Below are 22,473 nucleotides of genomic sequence, written 5' to 3' on the forward strand. Positions count from 1 at the left end.
AGCAGATAAGACTGGGGAAGTGAACTGGAGTTACAGTGTAAAGGATTTGTGTGCCATGCTGAGTTTGTCCTTTGGTAGTGATGCAGTTTAGGAAAGTGATGACCTTTCAGTCTGTTTTTTTGGAAGATTCTTGATAGATTAGAGAGATTGGGCAAGAAAACTAGGGCAGTGCTGCTGGGATTGGAAGTAGAGCGGGTCTGAAAGAAATTTGGAGAATATAATTGATTAAGTCTTAGTATGATTTACTGGATCTAAGTACTAAGGTAGGAAGAAAAAGGTGGTAGTGATGACAATAGCTAACATTTAGCAAGTGCTTACTCTGTGTGTGTGTGTGTGTGTGTGTGTGTGTGTGTGTGTGTGTGTGTGTTTTACCATTCTAAGTCTTTAAATAACATAATTTCAGTCATCCTAACAGTCACATAAAAAAATGTACTACTCCTACCCACAGGCCTTTATGCATACACCTCCAAAACTGCAAAAAATGAAAACATAAATTGTTTGGTGTAGACACATTTGGCAACAGATCATGACCTGAACTGATGGGAGGCTATTTGTAGTCTTTATCTTACCTAACTGTAAATGTATTTTTTTGCAGAAATATTTTTGTGTTTAGTTAGGGAGTGCTGCCCCAGACCTGGTGGGAGTGTTACATAATCCATAATATTATCTTTCTAAAATATGAAAAACTTTTATTTTTCTGTTGCTAATGGAAATGAAAATTAGATCAGCCATTGTGGAAAGCAGTTTGGTGATTTCTCAAAGAACTTAAAACAATTACCATTTTACCCAGCAATCCCATTATTGGTTATATACCCAAAGGAAAATAAATTTCTACCATAAAAATACATGCACATGTATGTTCATCACAGAACTATTCACAGTAACAAAGACATGGAATTTTTTGTTTGTTTTTTTTTTTTCAGATCTCTTAGGATAAAAAAAAATAAACAATTTTGAAATTTAGTTTTGGGTGAGAGATAATAGACCTGTATTAATAATTTTTACTTGGCTGGGCACAATGGCCCACACCTATAACCCCTTGAGAGGCCAAGGTAGGAGGATCGCTTGAGGCCAAGAGTTATAGACCAGCCTGGGCAACATAACTACCCCATCCCTACCAACAACAACAAAATTAGCTGGGCTTGGCAGTGCATGCCAGTAGACCTAGTTACTTGGGAGGCTGAGATGGGAGGATTGTTTGAGTCCAGGAGTTTGAGGTTGCAGTAAACTATGATTGCACCTGTGCACTCCAGCATGAGCAACAGACTGAGACCCTGTCTCTAAAAAAAAAAAAAAAAATCTTATTTTACAGATGAAGAGACTGAGTCATAGAGAGAAATCACACAAAATAAGTGGCAGAGCTAGGGTTTGAACCTAGACAGTCTGACTTTTCAAATGTGCAGTTTAAGACGCTACACTATTCTGCCTCCCTTTCTAGCCTTTGTCATTGGGAAAATTATGCTATTAAACTTATTAAAGGCTCTAAATAGCAGAGTTAGGGAAAGCTGAAGAAGAGGGAGACAGTATAGTAGAATATTAATTTAGATTGGTCTAATTCGAGCTTTCAATGGAAAAAGTGCAGTCAGTAGGAAGCCAGAAATATTTTGGATATATTTATAATGCACATACTGGATTTCATCAGATCTAAGATGCCATTGTTGTAACATCATAAATCCTGATTTAAAAAATTAAATAAAATTATGGTACAATATTTATTTTTATCATGTAAGTTTTTTTTTCTTTTCCACACAGTATTATTCTCTGTGCTGCTTAGAGTATTGCAACACTGCTTGCTTTGGGATTTTCTTCTGCATTGCTGATAGGCATTCTGCAAGCTTTGATGTTGGCACTTTCTTGGTCTTACCATAAAGTATCAACAAAAAGTTTTCAGACAACATCCAGGAGAAATTTTATATAACAGTTAAGGTCAACAAATATGGTTCCAACAACGCATGTAACTCAACAATATAAATAGTTGTGACTGATGTCACATGTGGATAATAATGACGACTCAGTCATGTCTGCCACCTGGCCGACATCAATTATATAAAGTCAATGATTTTAAGATTCATTGAATGTAGAAGATTTCAGTGATATTAAAATGTGTAAGAAGTGTGCACCTTGTTAAACAATGAATAGTACTTTTGCCTCTGAGAATTGGAAGTTGCAGTAATAAAGTAAAATACTAGGGCATGTAAGTGGTTTTAATAAACAAATACGTGGTTTTTTTTTTTTGAGACGGAGTTTCGCTTGTTACCCAGGCTGGAGTGCAATGGCGCGATCTCAGCTCACCGCACCCTCCGCCTCCTGGGTTCAGGCAATTCTCCTGCCGCAGCCTCCTGAGTAGCTAGGATTACAGGCACGGGCCACCATGCCCAGCTAATTGTTTGTATTAGTAGAGGCAGCGTTTCACCATGTTGACCAGGATGGTCTTGATCTCTTGACCTCGTGATCCACCTGCCTCGGCCTCCCGAAGTGCTGGGATTACAGGCTTGAGCCACCGCGCCCAGCCAGTTTTTAAGAGTTAATACATGATTGAAGAAGTTTAGAATGATTTCTCTGGGGAAAAATAGAAAGATTCTGTGGTATTTTCTATGTTTAAGAGTTACTTTATGAAGAAAATGTAAATACTTTCCCTGATTTTGAATTTGTCTTTTATAAATGACAATCTAGGTGCCACATCTCACAAAGAGATTAATTTCTCTCATAAGTGTTGGCCTGGTCTTTGTTATTGGTAAAATTGATTATACTATATGCTGAGTACAACTAAAAACTCTGAATATTATATGTAAAACACAACTCTGAAAGGTGGAGAGAATAAGGCAGAGGAGCTAGGGATCTCAGGACCCAAATAATGACACAGTGGTAGTTCCCTGCCTTTTTTTTTAGCCTCATATATCCCACAGTTAGAGCTGAAGAAGTTGATAATTCAGAATTGCAATGGCCACAGACAAAAGCCCAGTCTTTTAAATACTAGTAGAAGGACACCCTAGCAAGACAGAAAACTTTTTGAGAATAACCATTCTACTTCAACCAAACACCACAGAAAAAAATTTTGATCACACCTATACCAGCAAAGGCCAGGTAGGGATCCTAGATTTCCATCCTCACTAAGTTGTAATGAGACACTTTAACACCTTCGCTGGAATTGTGTCAGATTAGGCCAGCTACAGAGTTGGGACTTTAATTCCTGTAGAATGGTTCACTAGCCCTTCCCCCTACTTGTAGTGTTACTAGAGACCATGTGGAAAGCCAAAAACTTGTACTTTTATTTGGGAGTAAAGAGGAGCTTTTGTCCCTCCTGAGTGGCATCGGAGGAGTCCTATTGAAGAATGAATACTTTCACCACTTCTTTTTCATTGTTTTTGTTTGTTTGTTTGTTTGTTTTTTATTGTGCTTTAGGTTCTGGGGTACATGTGCAGATCATGCAGGATTGTTGCATAGGTACACACGTGGCAAGGTGGTTTGCTGCCTCCATCCCCCCATCACCTATATCTGGCATTTCTCCCCATGTTATCCCTCCCCAACCTTCCCACTCCCACTGTCCCTCCCTTAGCCCCCACAACAGACCACAATATGTGATGCTCCCCAAACGGTGCTCATGTGTTCTAATTGTTCAACACTCACCTATGAGCAAGAACATGTGGTATTTGGTTTTCTGTTCTTGTGTCAGTTTGCGGAGAATGATGGTTTCCAGATTCATCAGTGTCCCGACAAAGGACATGAACTCACCGTTTTTTATGGATGCACGGTATCTATGATGTATATGTGAAAGCATTTCTCTACCCATGTACCCCCAACCCTGGCACCCTCCCAGCACCCAGAGGTATTATTCGAGACTACATGGGAGCAGTAGCTTCTCAGCCAGAGACTTGTCAGTGGAGGCATAGTGGAAAGTCAGAACTCCCACCCAGCCCAGGAGAATCAAGAAGCTGCCCCATCTCTAGTGTAAATGGAGGACAAGTGGGGAACCTGAACGTCTACCCCCCACCTTGCAGAAATGAGATGGCACCTCCCTACCTTCATCTGCTGGAGCAGGATCAAACAAAGCCAACTAATAGGAAGATTTAAATAAGATATAGAGTCGTCTCATTACCAAAGTGTGCAGATTTTAATTGAAAATTGTCTGACTGAGTGTGGTGACTCTCTTTATTTAGGTAATCCTAGCACTTTGGGAGACCAGGGTCGAGGGATCATCTGAGTCTAGGATTTTGAGACCAGACTGGGCAACATGACGAAACCTCATCTTACAAAAAAAAAAGAAAAAAAATTAGGCATGATGGCACATGCCTATAATCTCAGCTCCTCGGAAGGCTCAGGTGGGAGGATCAGCCACTGCACTCCAGCCTGGGCAACAGAGTGAGACCCTGTCTAAAAAAAAAAAAAAACTGTCATACCAGAAACCCAGAATATCTCAAATTGAATGAAAAAGATAATTAATAGAAAAACACCAGAATAACAGATATTAAAATTATCTGACAAAGATTGTAAAGCCAGTTATCTTAAAATACTTCAACAAGCAATTATGAGCATGCCTGAAACAAATGAAAAAATAGAAAGTCTCGGCAAAAAAATAGTCTGCAAAGAAATAAATAGAAGATATGAAGAACCAAATGGAAATTTTAGAGCTGAAAAATTCAGTAACTAAATTAAAAACGTCAATGGATAATAGGCTCAAAAGCAGAATGGAGGAAATAGAAGAATTAATCAGTAAACTGATAGAAAAATAGAAATCGCCAAATCTCAACAGCAGAAAGAAAATAGGCTAAAAATGAATAGAGAACAAAAGAGTGAGTATCTGTGACATCAGATCTTTCGGAAGAAGTCAAGAAAGAGGGCATGACTGGAAAAGTATTCAAAGAAATGATCACTGAAAACTTTTCCCAAATTTGGCAAAAGACATAAACCTACAGATTCAAGAAAGCTAGCACACTTCTAACAGGGTAAACCAGACCAGTCCACACCAAGACATGTCATATGCAGACTTTTGAAAATTAAAGATTAAACAATCTTGAAAGAAATGAGAAAGAAACTACACTAGAGAGAGGATAAATGGTTTGAATGACACCAGATTTCTCATCAGAAATCATGGAGGCCATGTGTCATATTTGTTAAGTACTGATAGAAAAGAACTATTATTTTTAAGAAAGCTTTCAAAGATCTTAGGTTAGAACTTTTGTTTGGATCCATAATGTTACACGGTATCTTTCATTGGGGTATAGAACTTTCACAAGAAAATGGAAAAGTGCATTTCCACTAATGACTCATAAGATTATTTACTGTTGTGCATTTTGTTGCTCAGAGACTTGCCAGTGAAAATAGTATTTATTTCTGAAGTTAAGAGTATAATGTTCTGCTTAATCTTTGAATAGCTCAGATAGTTTAGTTTTCATAATTTCTCTCTCCTAGGATGGCTTTGAGTAATTTATTCAGATTATCAAGAAGCATAACTATTACATTGCTATTTTGCCAACTTTGATTTTTGAAACTTTGTATATTGGTTAAAATAACGTTTTGATACTAGTTTTCCTTTGATACTAGTTTTCCTACAATAATGTATTAGTCCAGTCTCACACTGCTATAAAGAACTACCTGAGACTGGGTAATTTATGAAGAAAGAGGTTTAATTGACTCACAGTTCCACAGACCGTACAGGAAGCATTGCAAGGGATGCCACTGGAAACTTAGAATTATGTTAGAAGGCAAAGGGGAAATGAGCACATCTTCACATGGCCAGCAAGAAGAGAGAAAGAGCAAAGAGGGGAGGTACTACACACTTTCAAACAGCCATATCTTGTGAGAACTCTAGCACAAGACAGCACTAACAGGATGTTGCTAAACCATTAGAAACCACCCCTCATGATCCAGTCACCTCCCATCAGACTCCACCTGCAACATTGAGAATTGTAATTCAACATGAGATTTGGTTGGGGACATAGAGCCAAACCATGTCAACTGAAAAAGAAACTATACATTAAATTTGGACACTAAATATATTTAGCTCTTGCCAATAAAGTTGCTTTCTTTGTCTCTCTTTACTAAGTTCTCATTAGCTTCTAATATAAAGACGGAGTTTTTCTTAAAAGATCAAAATTTTTAAATGAGCTACTTCCTTTTCTTATTCACTTCTGTAGTTTGGTTTTTGACAAAACTCAGAAGATAATGGAAACTATCAAAATATGTCTTCCAAAGTCAGTTAACACAGAATCTCACCTGCCTATCTAATAAACCATACTCACATTGCAGCTAATAGCTTTGTTAACAACTTTATACCTTTTGTTAGGTTTTTCCAATTAGCACATACACAAATAATTTTGTAAAAATCCATTGGGATCACGTCTTGATTTGGAAGCTTACTCATTTATGTATCTAAAATTATCAAATCAGAGTTGCTAGAGTATTATAAACTCAAAACTGTCAGATTACCATTTTTTGTTGCTACAATTGGTTGAGAATTTCATGGTTGGGCCCGGCAGCTCATACCTGTAATCCCAGCACTTTGAGAGGCCAAGATAGGAGGACTGCACAATACCAGGAGTTTGGGGCCAGCCTGGGCAACATAGGGAGACTCCATCCTAATTTTTTTTTTTAATTTAGCTGGGTGTATGTGCCTCTCTTCCTAGCAACTGAGGAGGCTGAGGCAGTTAGGATGGCTTGAGCCTAAGAGTTCAGGGTTACAGTGAACTATGATTGTGCCACTGCACTCCAGCTTGGGCAACAGAATGAGACTGTCTCTTCAAAAATAAAGATAAAAAAGAATTTCATCCTGTACTAGGTGGCATCTCATGTTGACTACCATTGAATTGCTTAAGGAAATTACTATCTATTGTTAAGAAAATACAGGCCTGATTTTTTTTTTACCCTGAAGCACTCAATAGAACTGTTCATTTGAAAAGTAGCCCAGCTTCTAACTTTCAGTTTGGAACTCCTATATGAAATTTGTTTTTTTTTTTTTTCTTTTCAAAGAATCTTAGAATAAGTATGGCATATTTTTCCCAATTAACAGTCACACAAGTAGCTTCTAATACCTCAGCTTTTGTTCTGAAGGAAGTCTAGCTGTCTGTTTTCAGTATCTCCAGGGTCTCTCAAAGTGGAATTCTGATATTCCAAATAGCCTGTGTTTTATTTCACATTATCTTAAACATTGCTTTCCTTTTTTTTTTTTTTTCCTTTCTTTGAAACAAAGTCTAGCCCTGTCACCCAGGTTGGAGTGCAGTGGCACAATATCAGCTCAATGCAACCTCCACCTTCTGGGTTCAAGCGATTCTCCTGTCTCAGCTTCCAAGTAGCTGGGATGACAGGCGCACCCCATCACATCCAGCTGATTTTTTTGTATTTTTTTTAGTAGAGCTGGGGTTTTGCTTTGTTGGCCAGGCTGATCTTGAACTTCTGACCTCAGGTGATCTGCCCACCTCGGCCTCCCAAAGTTGAAACATTGCTTATTAAATGTGATCATTTTGCATATGATAACAGATAATACTTTTATTTTTAACTCATTCACACTTCACATTGCCCTGTAAAACTGTTTTATAAATTAGACTTCAATTGTCTAAGTTTTGTGTGTGTGTGTGTGTGTGTGTGTGTGTGTGTGTATAATGTATAACTAAATAATATATAACTAAAATGTATTCTCAACTATATCTTTGAATGTCATACAAGTGTCAACAGGCAGAGGTGGGAACTGAACTCGAAGTCTGCAGAGCATAAAAAAGTTTCTGCTTTTTTTCACTCATCCAACCTTTGAATTTCTTTGAGATTATTCATGGTAGATAAGAATTAATCTACCATAGGATTAATTAATCCTGGGATTTTGTTTATTGTTATTTTTTCCAATGTGCCTTTGTAACATTTACATTTGCAAGTGATAGTTCTGGATGCAGGAGAAGTTTGTGACCTGTGTGTATGCATATATGTGTGTGTATGTGTGTGTGTGTATATATATATGCACACATATGTATATGCACACATATATGCACATATATATGCACATATATATATGTATGCGCACACACACACACACATATATACGTATATATGTACATACACACATACCAAAACTTTTGGCTCAAGGATTGTTTTGGGCCCTGCATGCTGGCAGCAGTTTTGGTACTTTACTCTGTTAGTTTCTCTTAACATCCTTCCTATTTATATAAATTCTGTTTTGTCTATATTTGGCTTTGACCTAGTATTTCCTTGAAACTCTGCTTCCTGTAGTTCAAGCACTGCACCTATTCTGAGATACTCCTTTCATTCTCAATCTTTGTATCCTTTGAACGATTTCTGGTACCCAAGCAGAATAGATTTATTTTTATGTAAATATCCCTAGTTGTTTGGAATTTTGCCTAGGAGAATAATTACATATTCTCTCTGAGCATAGCACAATAAGACTACTACATCTTACCTTTCTCCTTTAATCTATTTATTTGTAGTCTATAAGGAAATATTGTTTTGTTTTATATACATTTTTAAAACTATGAAAACAGAAAAAATTACCTCAAGTATAACTTCTATTTGTAGAATTTCCATAAAGATCATTAAACTTTTATAACATTTTTAAGTATAAAACATGAAACTACGAAATGATACAGTAGCCATTTTTGTGATCTGATACACATGTCCAGAACAAACTTACTACAGAAAACTTGGTTTAACACATAAAACAACCAATATAAATCTCTATTCCTCTATCTCTTAGAGGTAACCACTGTTAGAGTGGGTGAATGTGTGTAAAATATACAGAGATTGATCAGTTATTTCATTTACTCTAAGGAAAATGAACTGGGCCTCCATTTAGCTATACATACTTCCTATCACAGGACTTCATTGATTTTGTTCTTTTTTACCTACAGCATATTGCCCTTCTATTCTCTTTTGTTAGCACCTACATAATTATCAGAGAATCCTTTTCTGACTTCACTAAATCCACTTTTCCTTTTAATCCTAGACACTACCTAATTCTGTTACATGACCTACCACAGCTTTACATTTATTTGTGTATTTAATCTGACTCTTACTAGACTATAAACTTTTTGAAGGGAAGGTGTGTGTTTCTTTTTGCTTATCATTATATTCCTGATATGTAGCATAGTGCCAGATGCATACCAGACACTCCATAAATATTGATTGAATTAATGAATATAATTGAAATACTAGCAAAGAATGTAAATAAGCAGTTCACAAAAGGAGAAATACAAATGCCAGTAAATATATCTAAATATTTTCAGTCTCGTGTGTAATCAGAAAATATAAATTAAAGCTATGACAACATGTTTAGCTCCATGATATTGGTAAAATTTTAAAAGATGGTTTGTTTCAACTGTCTATTTAAGTGCACATCTATTAAGAGAATAGTATTAAATGAAGGTATGAACCAGACATACTGTGGAATATTTTTCAGGTGTTAGAAGAGTTACTTATACTTCATTTAGAATAATCTCATTAATTTGTGCTTTACATAACGAACTCCAAAAGTGATGGTGTATATCTGTTTACACACATGTACATTTATGGCAGAGGTACTGGAAAGAGTTTTGCCCTACTATTGTTAGTGGTTATCTCTGGGAGAGGGAACATAATAGTAGGAGAGGTATAAAGGAGTTCTTTTTTCCCTCTGTAGATGTGTACTTTTTTTTTTTTACTCTTTTATAATGAGAATATTTTTATGTGGTCTAAATATGAATGAATTAAATTGGTTAGGAACATAAAGAAAAAGGCCCGTTCTTTACATATGGAAAAATAAAACCAGGGATACCCAAATAAAATGGTTTAATCTAGAACTACAAGTAGTGCTATGTTTTTGGAGCCTAAAGTGTGATACAGGCAGGAAGAAGGAGGAGGCTAACAAAGAAGACGAGGCCAGGTCAGTGAGGGCCATATATTATCTTTACTTCTAGCATGGTAGAGCCATTCAAAAAATTTTTTAAGTTAGGAATTGACTTGGGTAATAGATGGTTACGTGGTTCACTAGATGACTCTGGAAGATGTGCTGTTGACATGGTTAAAGAGATTAATAACTTTTTTGTATCTGAATCCCTTTGGCAGGTTTGATAAAGCCTGTAGATACTTTCTTAGCATTGTGTTTTGGATGCATAAATTAAAATACAGAGTACACAGAAGGCAGTTATATTGGAATGCACTTACCAAAATATTTTTAAAATATGTTTGTAGTGTAATTGTCTATCTGTTTCTTAAGTAAAATATTAAATAAAAAGACAGTGGTAGGTTTAATAACTAATTTAAAAATAGTGAAGCAATAATTTAATATATCTGTGTTAATTGTTTTTTAATGAAACTTCTGAATTTTACCCACGGACCCCAGCTTAACAACTGTTGCTTGTAGGATGAGATTGGGAGCACAGAGATCAGTAAGGAAACCAGTCCATATGGAAATAATGAAAAGTCTCAGTGGAGATGGATCCTATGAGACTTTCTAATTATTATTAAAAATTAGCATTTTTATGAAAGACTTTCTAATTATTAAAAATTAACATTTTTGTATTGGTAAAGCAAGGGGCATACATTATAGAAAAATTAGGAAATATAAATTTTAAAAAAACATGCTCTATGATGGTTTTTTAAAATTTAAATAATGTGTATACTGTCCTTGATTTTTTTATTGCTGCTTTATATAGGAACTTTCCTCATTGGTTATGCATTTAGTTTTATTTCAGTGATAGTATCTTTTGCTTAACTGTTTTCCCTTTGGTTTTACAGGTTTTTGATTGGTCAGGGAGCACATGTTGGGGCTGTCAATAGTGAAGGAGACACACCTTTAGATATTGCAGAGGAGGAGGCAATGGAAGAGCTACTTCAAAATGAAGTTAATCGGCAAGGTAAAATGAAAAGCAACCTAAATGGAAAAAATGTTTTAGAAAGAATATGATACTTTTCCAGCAAAAAAATGTTGTTGACATTGAAGGACAATCATAATTAAATGAAAAAAATGAAGTCAGCTTGCAAAACAATAGTACAGTAAGATTCTGTTTTCTAAAATATGCTGACTGTTCTCAACTCTATCTTTTAAGTATTTTTAAAGTTAAAAGAAGTGTCATGAGCAGCAGGATTAGGCATAAAATTATATGGAAGCAAAAGTTTTGGAGCAAATAAAGCAGACAAAGGGGACATAGAAAGTGCACAGGGTAGATGTGGCACATTGCAGTTAAATAGTGTGGTCAAGAAGGCCTCATTGATAAAGGGTCATTTAAGCTGAGATGTGAATGCTGTGAGGGAATGAGTCATCTTGATCTGGGGAAAGAGCATTCCAGACAGAGGGAGCAATGAGTTCAAGAATGGGAGAGTGCCTTGCATATGCAGAGAAGCAGCAAGTAAACCAGCATGACTGGATAGGCAGAGCAAAGGAAGAGGCAGGTAGGAGATGAGAAGTACCAGGAGACCACATCACAGAAGGCCTTGTGAGCTATTGGAAAGACTTTGGCTTTTAACCTGAGTGAAATGGAAAGCCAATGGAGGGATTGAGGCAGAGGATTGACATGACTTAATATACTTTTAGAAAAGATCTCTCTGACTTTTGTTGAAAATAGATAATAGGAAGGCAAAGACAGAAGTAAGATAGTGGTTAGGAAATAATTGCTGTAATCCAGATAAAATAAGGTGATTTATTTTTGACTGGTAGTAGATAAAGTGATGAGAAGAGGTTGGATTATGGATATGTTTTGAAGGCTTGGCCAAGAGAATTGTTGAGTCATTAGATACAAAGTGTGAAAAAGAGAAGATTCTAAGATTTTTGGTTTGAAAAAATGGATGGATAAAGTTTCTGTTTGAGATGTGAATATTATAAGAAGAGTAGGTTTTATACAGAAAGATCAGGGCTTCATTTTCAGGCATGTTAAATTCATTTTGCCTGTTAGATATCCAAACTGTTGAATATGTGAGTCTGGAATTACAAAATGGATATATAAATTTGGGAGGCATGCATTTATAGATAGGAGTGATTGCTAATGGCACAGAGTTCATTCTCCTGAGTGATGAGTATTCTAAAGTTGATGATGATGATGGTTACACCACTCCTCAAATTCACTAAAAATACCATTGAATTCTACACTTTAAATGCTATGGGAATTATATCCTAATAAAGCTCTATGTGTGTATATATATGTATATATATATAAAATATGATCCAGCAACTCTTCTTCTAGAAATATACCCAAAAGAATTTTTTTTTTTTTTTTTGAGACAGAGTCCCACTCTGTCACCCAGGCTGGAGTGCAGTGGTGCAATCTGGGTTCACTGCAACCTCTGCCTCCTGGGTTCAAGCTTTTCTCCTTGCCTTAGCCTCCTGAGTAGCTGGGATTACAGGTGCCTGCCACTACGCCTGGCTAATATTTTTTATTTTTAATAGAGATGGAGTTTCACCATGTTGGCCAGGCTGGTCTCCAACTCTTGACCTCAGGTGATCAGCCTGCCTCGGTCTCCCAAAGTGCTGGGATTACAAGCATGAGCCACCACTCCTGGCCTACCCAAAAGAATTTAAAATAACTCTTTGAAGAGATATTTGTACAAACATGTTTGTACAAATTATTCATATTAGCCAAAAGTTGAAAGCAAGCATAATGTCCATTCATGGATGAATAAGTAAACAAAATGTGGAATGTACATACAGTGAAATATTATTCAGACTTAAGAAGGAAAGAAATCCAACGTATGCTACGACATGCAGGACTTTATGCTAACTGACATAAGCCAATGACCAACAAAAAAAAAGCAAAAAGAGATGAATCTATGTGTATGACATACCTAGAATAGTCAGATTCGTAGAGAAAATAGAATGATGATTGCCAGGGGCTGGAATACGGGGAGAAAAGACAGTTGTTTAATGGGCAGAGTTTTACTTTTGCGAGATGGAAAGAGCTCTGTAGTTGCATTACCCAACAATGTGAATGTACTTAACACTACTGAACTGTACAGTTAAAAATAGTTAAGACCTGTAATCCCAGCTAAGCAGGGGAGGATGGCTTTAGCCTGGGAGTTCGAAGCTGCAGTGAGCTGTGATCATGTCACTATGTTCCAGCCTGGGTGACAGAGTGAGACCCTTTCTCAAAACAAAAAAAAAAAGGTTAAGATGGTAAATTTTATTTTATGTTTATTTTACTACAATTTAAAAAAGTTATGTGTATATGTGTGCTTACTTCTGCAGTACTTTTGGGCAGCACACACACATACACACATTGCCGCATGTGATTTTTGTTATATTTCATTATCTTTAGGCAGTGATCAGACATATTATTAGAGCTGTGTTTTACTAAGGTCAAATGATAGAGGAATGGTATGAAATACTGATGTAGAGGGCTGACTCCTGCTGAAATGTGGTTCATCAAAAAATAGAAACTAAGGATTAGAAAGGAATAGAAGGCAAATAAATTCCACGAAAGGAGACTTTTTTATTCCTTGAGATTAGGAAAATTTGTGACGACTGTGGGTTTGTTTTGTTTTGTTTTAGTTTGTTTTGAGACAGACTGGAGTGCAGTGACACGATCAGGGCTCACTATAGCCTCAACCTCCCAAGCCCAAGCGATCCTCCCACCTCAGCCTCCTGAGGAGCTAGGGCTATAGGCGCATGCCACCACACATGGCTGATTTTTGTATTTTTAGTAGAGATGGGGTTTCACCTTGTTGGTCAGGCTGCTCTTGACCTCCTGAACTCAAGCAATCCACCTTCGTTGGCCTCCCAGAATTCTGGAATTACAGGCATAGTGACTGCATCTAGCCAACTGTGGGTTTGTTTTTTAAAAACTGTCTTAAGCACTAAAACTGAGAAAAACCTAAAATAGAATTGAGGTGTTATAAAAAGTGATTGAAGGTAACTAGAGCCCAGGAAAAACAAGACATGCAGTAGAAAAGTGGTTATAAACTGGAACCTGAATAAGCACACAGAAGAGCTTTTAACAGCCATGTTCTAGACAAGCATTTTAGAGTCATGGGATCTTCTAGAGCTGAGTAAACTAAAGAATAGGTATAAAGCATCACAACATAGCAAGAAGAACTTACCTGCCCATTTTGCTCTGATGAGTGCTCAGACAGCTCAGATCACAGTTTCCTGTCAAACAGTGGTAATTCTTTAAAACAAACATTTAAGGCTCCTGTTTTTTATCTGATGTTAGCAATTGTTATGAACTAGAAAAGGTGTAGAGTTGTACTGAAAGTTTATAAAGGAAACTTAGCAAAACCGTAAGCAGGGCTGATTAAAAAGGATTCATTCAATATTGATTAATGTGCTAGCAGATGTTATATGTGCTGGGTGTTAATAAAAAAAGCAAGACAGTCCTTAAAGATTTCACAGTTTAGCAGAAGTGGCAAATAAAGAGAGCTTCCCAATACGGTGTGCTGTGTATTAAAATATATAGGAACAGAATGTTGTGGGAGAATAGAAAAAGCTATAGTGAGGAAATGTTTTCAGAGTGATGACATTTAGAGGGAGTTTTCTTGGCAAAGAAGGGAACTGATGGAAAGAAAAGGCAGGGTATCAAAATGTGCAAAGAAAAGGAATTGGAAGGCCAAGCACAGTGGCTCATGCCTATAATTCCAGTGCTTTGGGAGGCTGAGGCAAGAGGCTTGCTTGCGACCAGGAATACAAGGTTACTGTGAGCTACTATTGCATCACTGCCCTCCAGCCTGGGCAACAGGTTGAGACCCTGTTTCTTTAATAAAAAAAAAAGCAATTAGAGACATATGTAGCATATGTAGACTGGAAAACATACATTCATTGGGACTGGAATGGAGATGCTAAGTCAGGGTGGGATTTGTAGGAGGTGAGGCCTGAAAAGATAGAATGGAGCCAGATGGTGAAGGAAATCTATTTTGTAGGCATTGGATAGATGCAACAAAGATCTCTAAGCAATGGATTAATCTGATTGAAACTGGTTTTTAGTATAAAGCTTATGGCAACTTGGAGGATGAAAATAGAATGTAGGATATATGATGGCATGCATTCCTTGAAGATTTTCAAATTAGTCCAGGTGAAAGATGATAAGAGCCAAAACCTGTTATATTTGAAATGAAGAACAAGGCTGTCTTGAGGAAATATTGAAGTAAAACTAGAACAGTTTGGTGAAAAATTGAATGTGGATATGAAGGAAAAATTAAGGCTAACTCACTAAAGTTTCCATTTGAAGAAATGATGATTAGATGAATTCATGTGGGAAAGTATGAGACAGAAACAGACTGAGGAACTACATGAGTATATATTGAGTTTATAGTACTAAAAGACATCTAGGTGGCAGTGGTTGGTACATTGTTAGAACTTAGGATATTTAAAGTTGTGAAAAGTAAACATAGGAGAACCATAAGAAGGGGGAATTCTGGGAACTAGTAGATGAGATGACCCTGGAGATGAAAAGCTAAGTGCTAACAGTAATAGTAGTAGTAATGATAGGGCTAACTGTTATTAAATGGCTATTACATCAGGCATTGAGCCAAGAGCTTCACATGCATTTCTTCATTTCATCCTCATAGCAATTCTGTTACCCCATTTCTAGATGAGAAAATTGAGGCTTAGTGATTTACCCAAGATCATACAGGTAGGAAGTGGTAGTACTGTAGGACAGATCTGTCCTAAACAATATGAAAGATATCTTGAGCCCACACTCTGTACCACTGTACCATACTGCATTTTATTTAAAATGTCTCCTAGAAAATACTTCATGATATTCATTTGGTACATATAATGGGAATGCATAAATTTATATAGCATATCTTAATTCCAAAGAAACAAAAGTATAGGGGCATCTCTAATAGATTTCAATAATTATAAAAAAACAACCTAAATTTATCTTTAGTTGTACTAGTCCATTCTTATGAACTAATGACTAATGAAGAGGCCTCAGGAAACTTATAGTCATGCAATCATGACAGAAGGGAAAGCATTCTTAGGGAAGTCCATTCTCATGGACTAACACAACTAGAGATATATTTAGGGTTCTTTTTTATAATTAAGCTGTTATGAAGAAATGCCCAAGACTTAGTAATTTGTAAAGGAAAAAAATTTAATTGACTCATAGTTTCACAGGGCTGGGGAGGCCTCAGGAAACTTACAATCAGGCAGTCGTGACAGAAAGGAAAGCAAACATCCTTCTTCACATGGTAGCAGGAGAGAGAAGTGCTGAGCAAAGATTGAAAAGCGCCTTATAAAACCATCAGATCTCATGATAACTCACTCACTATCACAAGAACAGCAGCACTGGTACTAACTGCCTCCATGATTGAGTTACCTCCCATGGAGTCCCTCCCATGACTTGTGGGGATTGTGGGAACTACAATTCAAGATTTGGGTGGGAACACAGCCAAATCATGTCATTCTACTCCTGGCCCCTTCCAAAACTCACGTCTTCACAGTTCAACACACAATCATGTCTTCACAACAGTCCCTCAAAGTCTTAACTCATTCCAACATTAAGCCAAAAGTTCAAGTTCAAAGTCTCATCTGAGACAAGGCAAACTCCTACCTGTGAGCATGTAAAATTGAGAGCAAGTTAGTTACTTCCTAGATACAGTGGGGGTACAGGCATTGGGTAAATATGCATGTTCCAAATGGGAGAAATTGACCAAAACATAGGGGCTACAGTCCCTAGGCAAATCTGAAATCCAGTAGGGTCATTATTAAACATTAAAGTTCCAAAATGATTTCCTTTGATTTCATGTCTCACATCCAGATCATGCTTATACAAGAGGTGGGCTCCCACAGGCTTGGACAGCTCTGCTCCTGTAGCTTTGCAAGCTACAGCCCCACTCCTGGCCCCTTTCGTGGGCTGATATTGAGTGTCTGTGGCTCTTCTAGGCACACAGTGCAAGCTGTCGGTGGATCTATCTCTGGAGGATGGTGGCCCTCTTCTCACAGCTCCATGAGGCAGTACCCCAGTGGAGACTCTGTATGGGGGCTCTGACCTCACATTTCCCTTCCTCAGTGCCCCAGCAGAAGTTCTCCATGAGGGCTCTGCCTCTGCAGCAGACTTCTGCTTGGACATTTAGGCCTTTTCATACATCCTCTGAAATCTAGGCGGAGGTTCCCAAACCTCAATTCTTGACTTCTACATACCCACAGGCCCAATACCACATGGAAATCACAAAGGCTTGGGGCTTGCAGCCTCTGAAACAATGACCTGAGCTGTACGTTGACCCTATTTAGCCATGGCTGGAGTAGCTGAGACACAGGGCACCAAGTCCCAAGGCTGCACACAGCAGGGGTCCCGTGGACCCAGCCCATTAAACCATTTTTCCCTCTCAGGCCTCCAGGCCTGTGATGGGAAGGGCTGCCATGAAAGTCTCAGACATGACCTGGTGACATTTTTCCCATTGTCTTGGCAATTAACATTTGGCTCCTCATTACTTAGGCAGATTTCTGTAGCCACTTGAATTTCTCCTCAGAAATTTTTTTTTCTGTCACATCAGGCTGCAAAGTTTTCAACCTTTTATGCTCTGCTTCCTTTTGAACACTTTGCTGCTTAGGAATTTCTTCCATTGGATACCCTAAATTACCTCCCTCAAGTTCAGAGTTCCACAGATCTCTAGGGCCGGAGCAAAATGCCACTAGGCTCTTTGCCAAAGCATAGCAAGAGTGACCTTTGCTTTAGTTCCCTACAAGTTTCTCATGTCCATCTGAAAACACCTCAGCCTGGACTTCATTGTTCATATCACTATCAGCATTTTGGTCAAAGCCATTCAATAAGTCTCTAGGAAGTTTCAAACTTTCCTACATCTTCCTTCTTCCTCTGAACCCTCTAAACTGTTCCAGTCTCTGCCTGTTACTCAATTCCAAAATTGTTCTGCATTTTTGGGTATCTTTACAACAGTGCCCCACTACCCAGTACCAAATTACTGTGTTAGTCCATTCTCATGCTGCTATGAGGAAGTACCTGAGAGTGGGTTATTTATAAAGGAAAGAGGTTTAATTGCCTCACATGGCTGGGGAGTTCTTAGGAAACTTACAATCATGGTGGAAGAGGAAGTACAATCATAATGGAAGGAGAAGCAGACATGTCCTTCTTCACAGGGTGGCTGGAGATAGAAGTGCTGAACAAAGAGGCAAAAGCCCCTTAAACCATAAGCTCTCATGAGAACTCGCTCACTATCACAAAAACATTAGCATGGGGGTAACCACCCTTATGATTCAGTTACCTCCCACTGTGGGGAACTGTTACCCAGTTCCAAAATTGCTTCCACATTTTTGAGTATCTTTCAACAGTGCCCCACTACTGGGTACCAAATTACTATGTTAGTCCATTCTCATGCTGCTATGAAGAAGTACCCTAGTGTCCTTCCCACCACACATGGGGATTATGGGAACTACAATTCAAGATGAGATTTGAGTGGGGACACAGCCAAACCATATCACTAGTAGTGGTAACATTTCTCAAATTGGGTATGAAAATTATTATTTAATATTTTTAAGTTCTTTAATCATTCTTTTGGCTTTTATTTCTTATTCTGGTACATTTGATCAGTAACTAGTTTTGCTTAAATAAATTGCCTTTAAAAGTAGTGATAATTGAACAGTAGCTGTAATATTTTCTTTCTTTAGCTAGGGACATAAATAAATTATTGAATCCGTTAGCTGACCAAATTCCAATCTAATTTTATTTATTTATTTTTATCTAAGAGATTTGGCTATACTTTTAATCTAATATTTACTGCTCTTAAATCATAGTGACAGATGTTAATATAATCACTTTGTTATAACCAATTTAGTTTTATTACATACTGTTTTCATTGTTTGAAAACCTTACATTTATAGTAGGTGGGTTAAGGATCAGTTAAATGCATTATAAGATTTTTTTTTTTCTTTTAAAACAGAAATCAAGAAACGAGAAGCAGAATCATAGACTTTTCAAACTGATGATGATAATTAACACCTTAGGGGCTTATTGCTGATCTAAGCACTTTACATGTATTAAGTTAGTTTTCAGAACAAACCTGTGGGATAGGTACTGTCGTCTCTCCCATTTTACAAATGAAACCAGACCATAGCACAGATTGTCTTGACTGAGGTAGTACAGCTAGTAAGTGGTGGATCAGAGGTTCAAACCTAGGCAGTCTCAGTTCGGTATCTGTATTCTTAACCTATCTTACTAATATCCAAAGAAGCTATAGCTTTTTCAGGGTTACTGGCTAGTTAGTCAACACAATGAAATTAGAAAGCAAGTCTCCTAACATATAGTACAATTAGATGGGTTTTTTCTTTTTTCTTTTCTTTTCTTTCTTTTTTTTTTTTTCATTTTTTGATGAACTAAGCAGGGTCAACATACTCTAATCGGGAGTATTTTAATAATTTAAAAACAAAAGAAAGATTTTTCTTTTCTAATTTAATTTTCTTAAACACAAGGAATTGCCCTTCACATTACCTTTAAACTTGGATTGTTTTTATATATGAATCAGATATGAGCACTATTTGGAAGCTAAAGAAGGTAATTGGTTTATCATTAGATAAAGATAGCATGAAATTAGATAAATACAGAAGAAGTAGGTATTTTTTAACTCAAAGTTCAAAGGAAACAGAATAGTAAAAGACAGTAAAAATCAGAATGTTACAGAATAGTAAAAGACAATAAAAATCAGAATGTTTAAGATTATAATGACAGGAGTGATAAAAATAATAAAAAAGTTACCTGTTTTAAAAAACAGTAAGAGAATAGCGCATTCAAAAAGCAAATCTGAGACAAATCACTTAATAGAAAGGTTATTAACATTAGTCATATCTTAAAGTGGGCTGATTATCTTTTGATAGGAAATTTTTGATACATGTAAAACTGCTTTACTATAGAAATGGTAGCTACTGACTTTTATAAAAATTATAATAGATTGTATTCATTACATATATAGTTTATACAATTTATTGTTTTCATAAGGTCTATTTGGAAAATCTTACTGCAAGTTTCTTTCATATGCAGTAATGAGATTTTACAATCTCTAGTTTGAAGATGACTTTTCCTATACTTGTGTAATCTTGGAGTTTTAAAAATATTTCTGAATTATTGTCTGCTTTTTAAAGGCTTAGCTTCAGTTGAGTATTGAGCAGTTTAGTTGTCTTGAAAAAAAATGATAGTGTGCTAATAAGCAGGCAAAATAAAGATACAGTTAAGGTAGAGGATAGTAGCTTGCATGACAGCACAGACCATGATGTACTTGGGGACCTATGTGGAGGTCTAGATGGTTAGAATACTAGATAGTGGTAGAGGAGAAAGACTATAGATGGAGTTAAAAATGCATTGACACCAAGTCATAAAAGGCATTGTCTTCTATACTAAAGAGCTTGAGCTTTGTCTTACAGGAGCAGCCATTGACAAATTTTATATAGAGAAATAACATCATATTTAATTTCTTCCAGTTCAGCAGTAGAGAGAAGACAGTGTAGAGGTGGCAGCCCCAAATCTGGTAACTGACAGCCTGGTGTATTAGTCAGGCTTCTCCAAAGAGACAGTACCTGTAGGGTGTATGTAAGGGAATTCATTAGGAGGAACTAACACACAATCACAACAAAGTCCCACAATAGGTCACCTGCAAACCAGAGAAGCTGGTAATGTGGCTGGCTCAAAGCCAGTAGCATGTCTCAGTCCAAGTCCAAAGCCTTAGAAGCTGGGAAACTGACACTGCAGTCAGGCTTGACAGCCCCACAAGGGGCCACTGGTGCAAGTCCCAGAGTCCAAAAGTTGAAGAACCTGTAGTCTGTTATCCAAAAGCAGGAGGAAAAAAGGTATCCTCCTCCTGAAGGGAGAGAGCAAGCAGAGAGGGCAAATCTCTTCAGCCCATTTCTCCCAGCCAATTGGATTGTGCCTGCCCACATTGAGGATAGGTCTTCCTCTCCCAGGCCACTGACTCCCATGTTCGTCTCCTCTAGAAACACCCTCAAATGCACCCAGAGACAGTGCTTCACCAGCCATCTAGGCATCTCTCAATCCAGTTAAGTTGACACCTAAAATTAACAATCACAGATAGGGTTAGAAAAAGGCAAAGGGGGAAATTCAGATGGCTTTCAGGTTGCTAAGTAAGTGAGGGCACTTAGTGTAGGAAAACAAGACAGGCAGCAAATAGAAAGTTTGGGGAAAATTAGGTTAAGATTGTAGCATTGAGTTTGAAATGCCTATGGCATATTATTTTATTATATTATTTCCTGAGTTCTCTCTTCTACAGGCTTAGATATCCAACTGATTGCTTGATATTGCTGACTACATATTTGTTAGGCATCTTAAACTTCATATATCCGAAATTGAAACTATAATTTTTTCAGTTGCTCAGACTGTAAACCTCTGATTCTTGACGTCTCTTTTCCTTCTGTATCCAAACTAAGAGCAAATTCTGTTGGTATGCCTTGACAATCCCAGAATTCAATCACCTTACTGTCTTCACTTGCCACCACTCTTGTTCAAGTTGCCGTCATTGCTTGCCTAGATTATTGCAGTAGCCTTCAAGTTGGTATCTCAGTATCTACTCAACTTTTCATCTTAAGTGATCCTCTTAAATCAGATCGTATCACCATGTTCATTGTCCCTACTACTCTATAGAGACCCTGTTATTCTAAATAGAACCTTCCTAGTGGGCCCCAACTTTAGAGCCTACTAGTACTTCCCCCTGCCTGGAGTGTTCTCCTAGTAGTATGGCTGTCATTCACTTTATTTCTTGCTGTAGTGTCATCAAAGAAGCTATTAACACCCCTTCTTATGACCCTTTCTGTCCCCCTTTTCTGGCTTTATTTTACTTCACAAATGAATCATCTTCTGCCATATAATAAGTTCGCTTCGATACCTGTAGCACCTAATGATGTACTTGGTAAAATAGTAGGCATTCAGTACATATTCAATGAATGAATGGATGAATGAAAAAATCTTGACCAAACAGTTAATATACATGGATATGGATTATGGCAGAATCTTAGCTGAGGAAATGTGTATGTGTTTGTATTTTTGTTTGTTCATTCATTGTTCATTTAGTGAACGTTTACTGATCTCCCTGTACTTTGCTTTTTTTTTTTTTTTTTTTTTTTTTTGAGACAGAGTCTTACTTTGTCACCCAGGCTGGAGGGCAGTGGTGTCCTGGGCTTAAGTGTTCTCCTGACTCAGCCTCCCAGTAGCTGGGACTACAGGTGCCTGCCACCATGCCTAGCTAATTTTTATTTTTATTTTTATTTTGTATTTTTAGTAGAGACAGGGTTTCACCATGTTGGCCAGGCTGGTCTTGAACTGCTGACCTCAAATGCTTCACCCGCCTCAGCCTCTCAAAGTGCTGGGATTACAAGTGTCAGCCAATACACCTGGCTCTGATCTCCCTTTACTTTATATCAAGTATTCTACCAGACAGTGGGGATAAAAGACAGAAAGGCTCATAGACTTGTGGAGTAAGGCAGGTTGTAAAAGCATTGTGGTGTGTGCTGTTTATTAAACAGCAAGTAGTCAAAGCCAAAAGACCATATGAGATAATTCAGGAATTTCAAGATTATCTTTAATTTTGTTTCCAAGATGTTGAGCTCTTTAA

The 22,473-nt window shown here is 37.2% G+C and overlaps 1 protein-coding gene across 9 annotated transcripts in view; it reads left to right on the forward strand.

Moving 5' to 3' along the window:
• PPP1R12A (protein phosphatase 1 regulatory subunit 12A) overlaps positions 1 to 22,473 on the forward strand; it is a 150,825-nt gene that overhangs the window by 67,289 nt on the left and 61,063 nt on the right. For all 9 annotated transcript variants that reach the window (XM_012442037.2, XM_012442042.2, XM_012442038.2 and 6 more), the window contains exon 3: positions 10,714 to 10,832. In XM_012442037.2, coding sequence (XP_012297460.1) covers positions 10,714 to 10,832 — 119 coding nt within the window. The remainder of the gene's footprint in view (positions 1 to 10,713; positions 10,833 to 22,473) is intronic.

Source organism: Aotus nancymaae, unplaced genomic scaffold, assembly GCF_030222135.1.
Source record: "Aotus nancymaae isolate 86718 unplaced genomic scaffold, 86718_ANA_hifiasm-v0.15.2.pri h1tg000016l, whole genome shotgun sequence".
Classification (NCBI taxonomy): Eukaryota; Metazoa; Chordata; class Mammalia; order Primates; family Aotidae; genus Aotus; species Aotus nancymaae.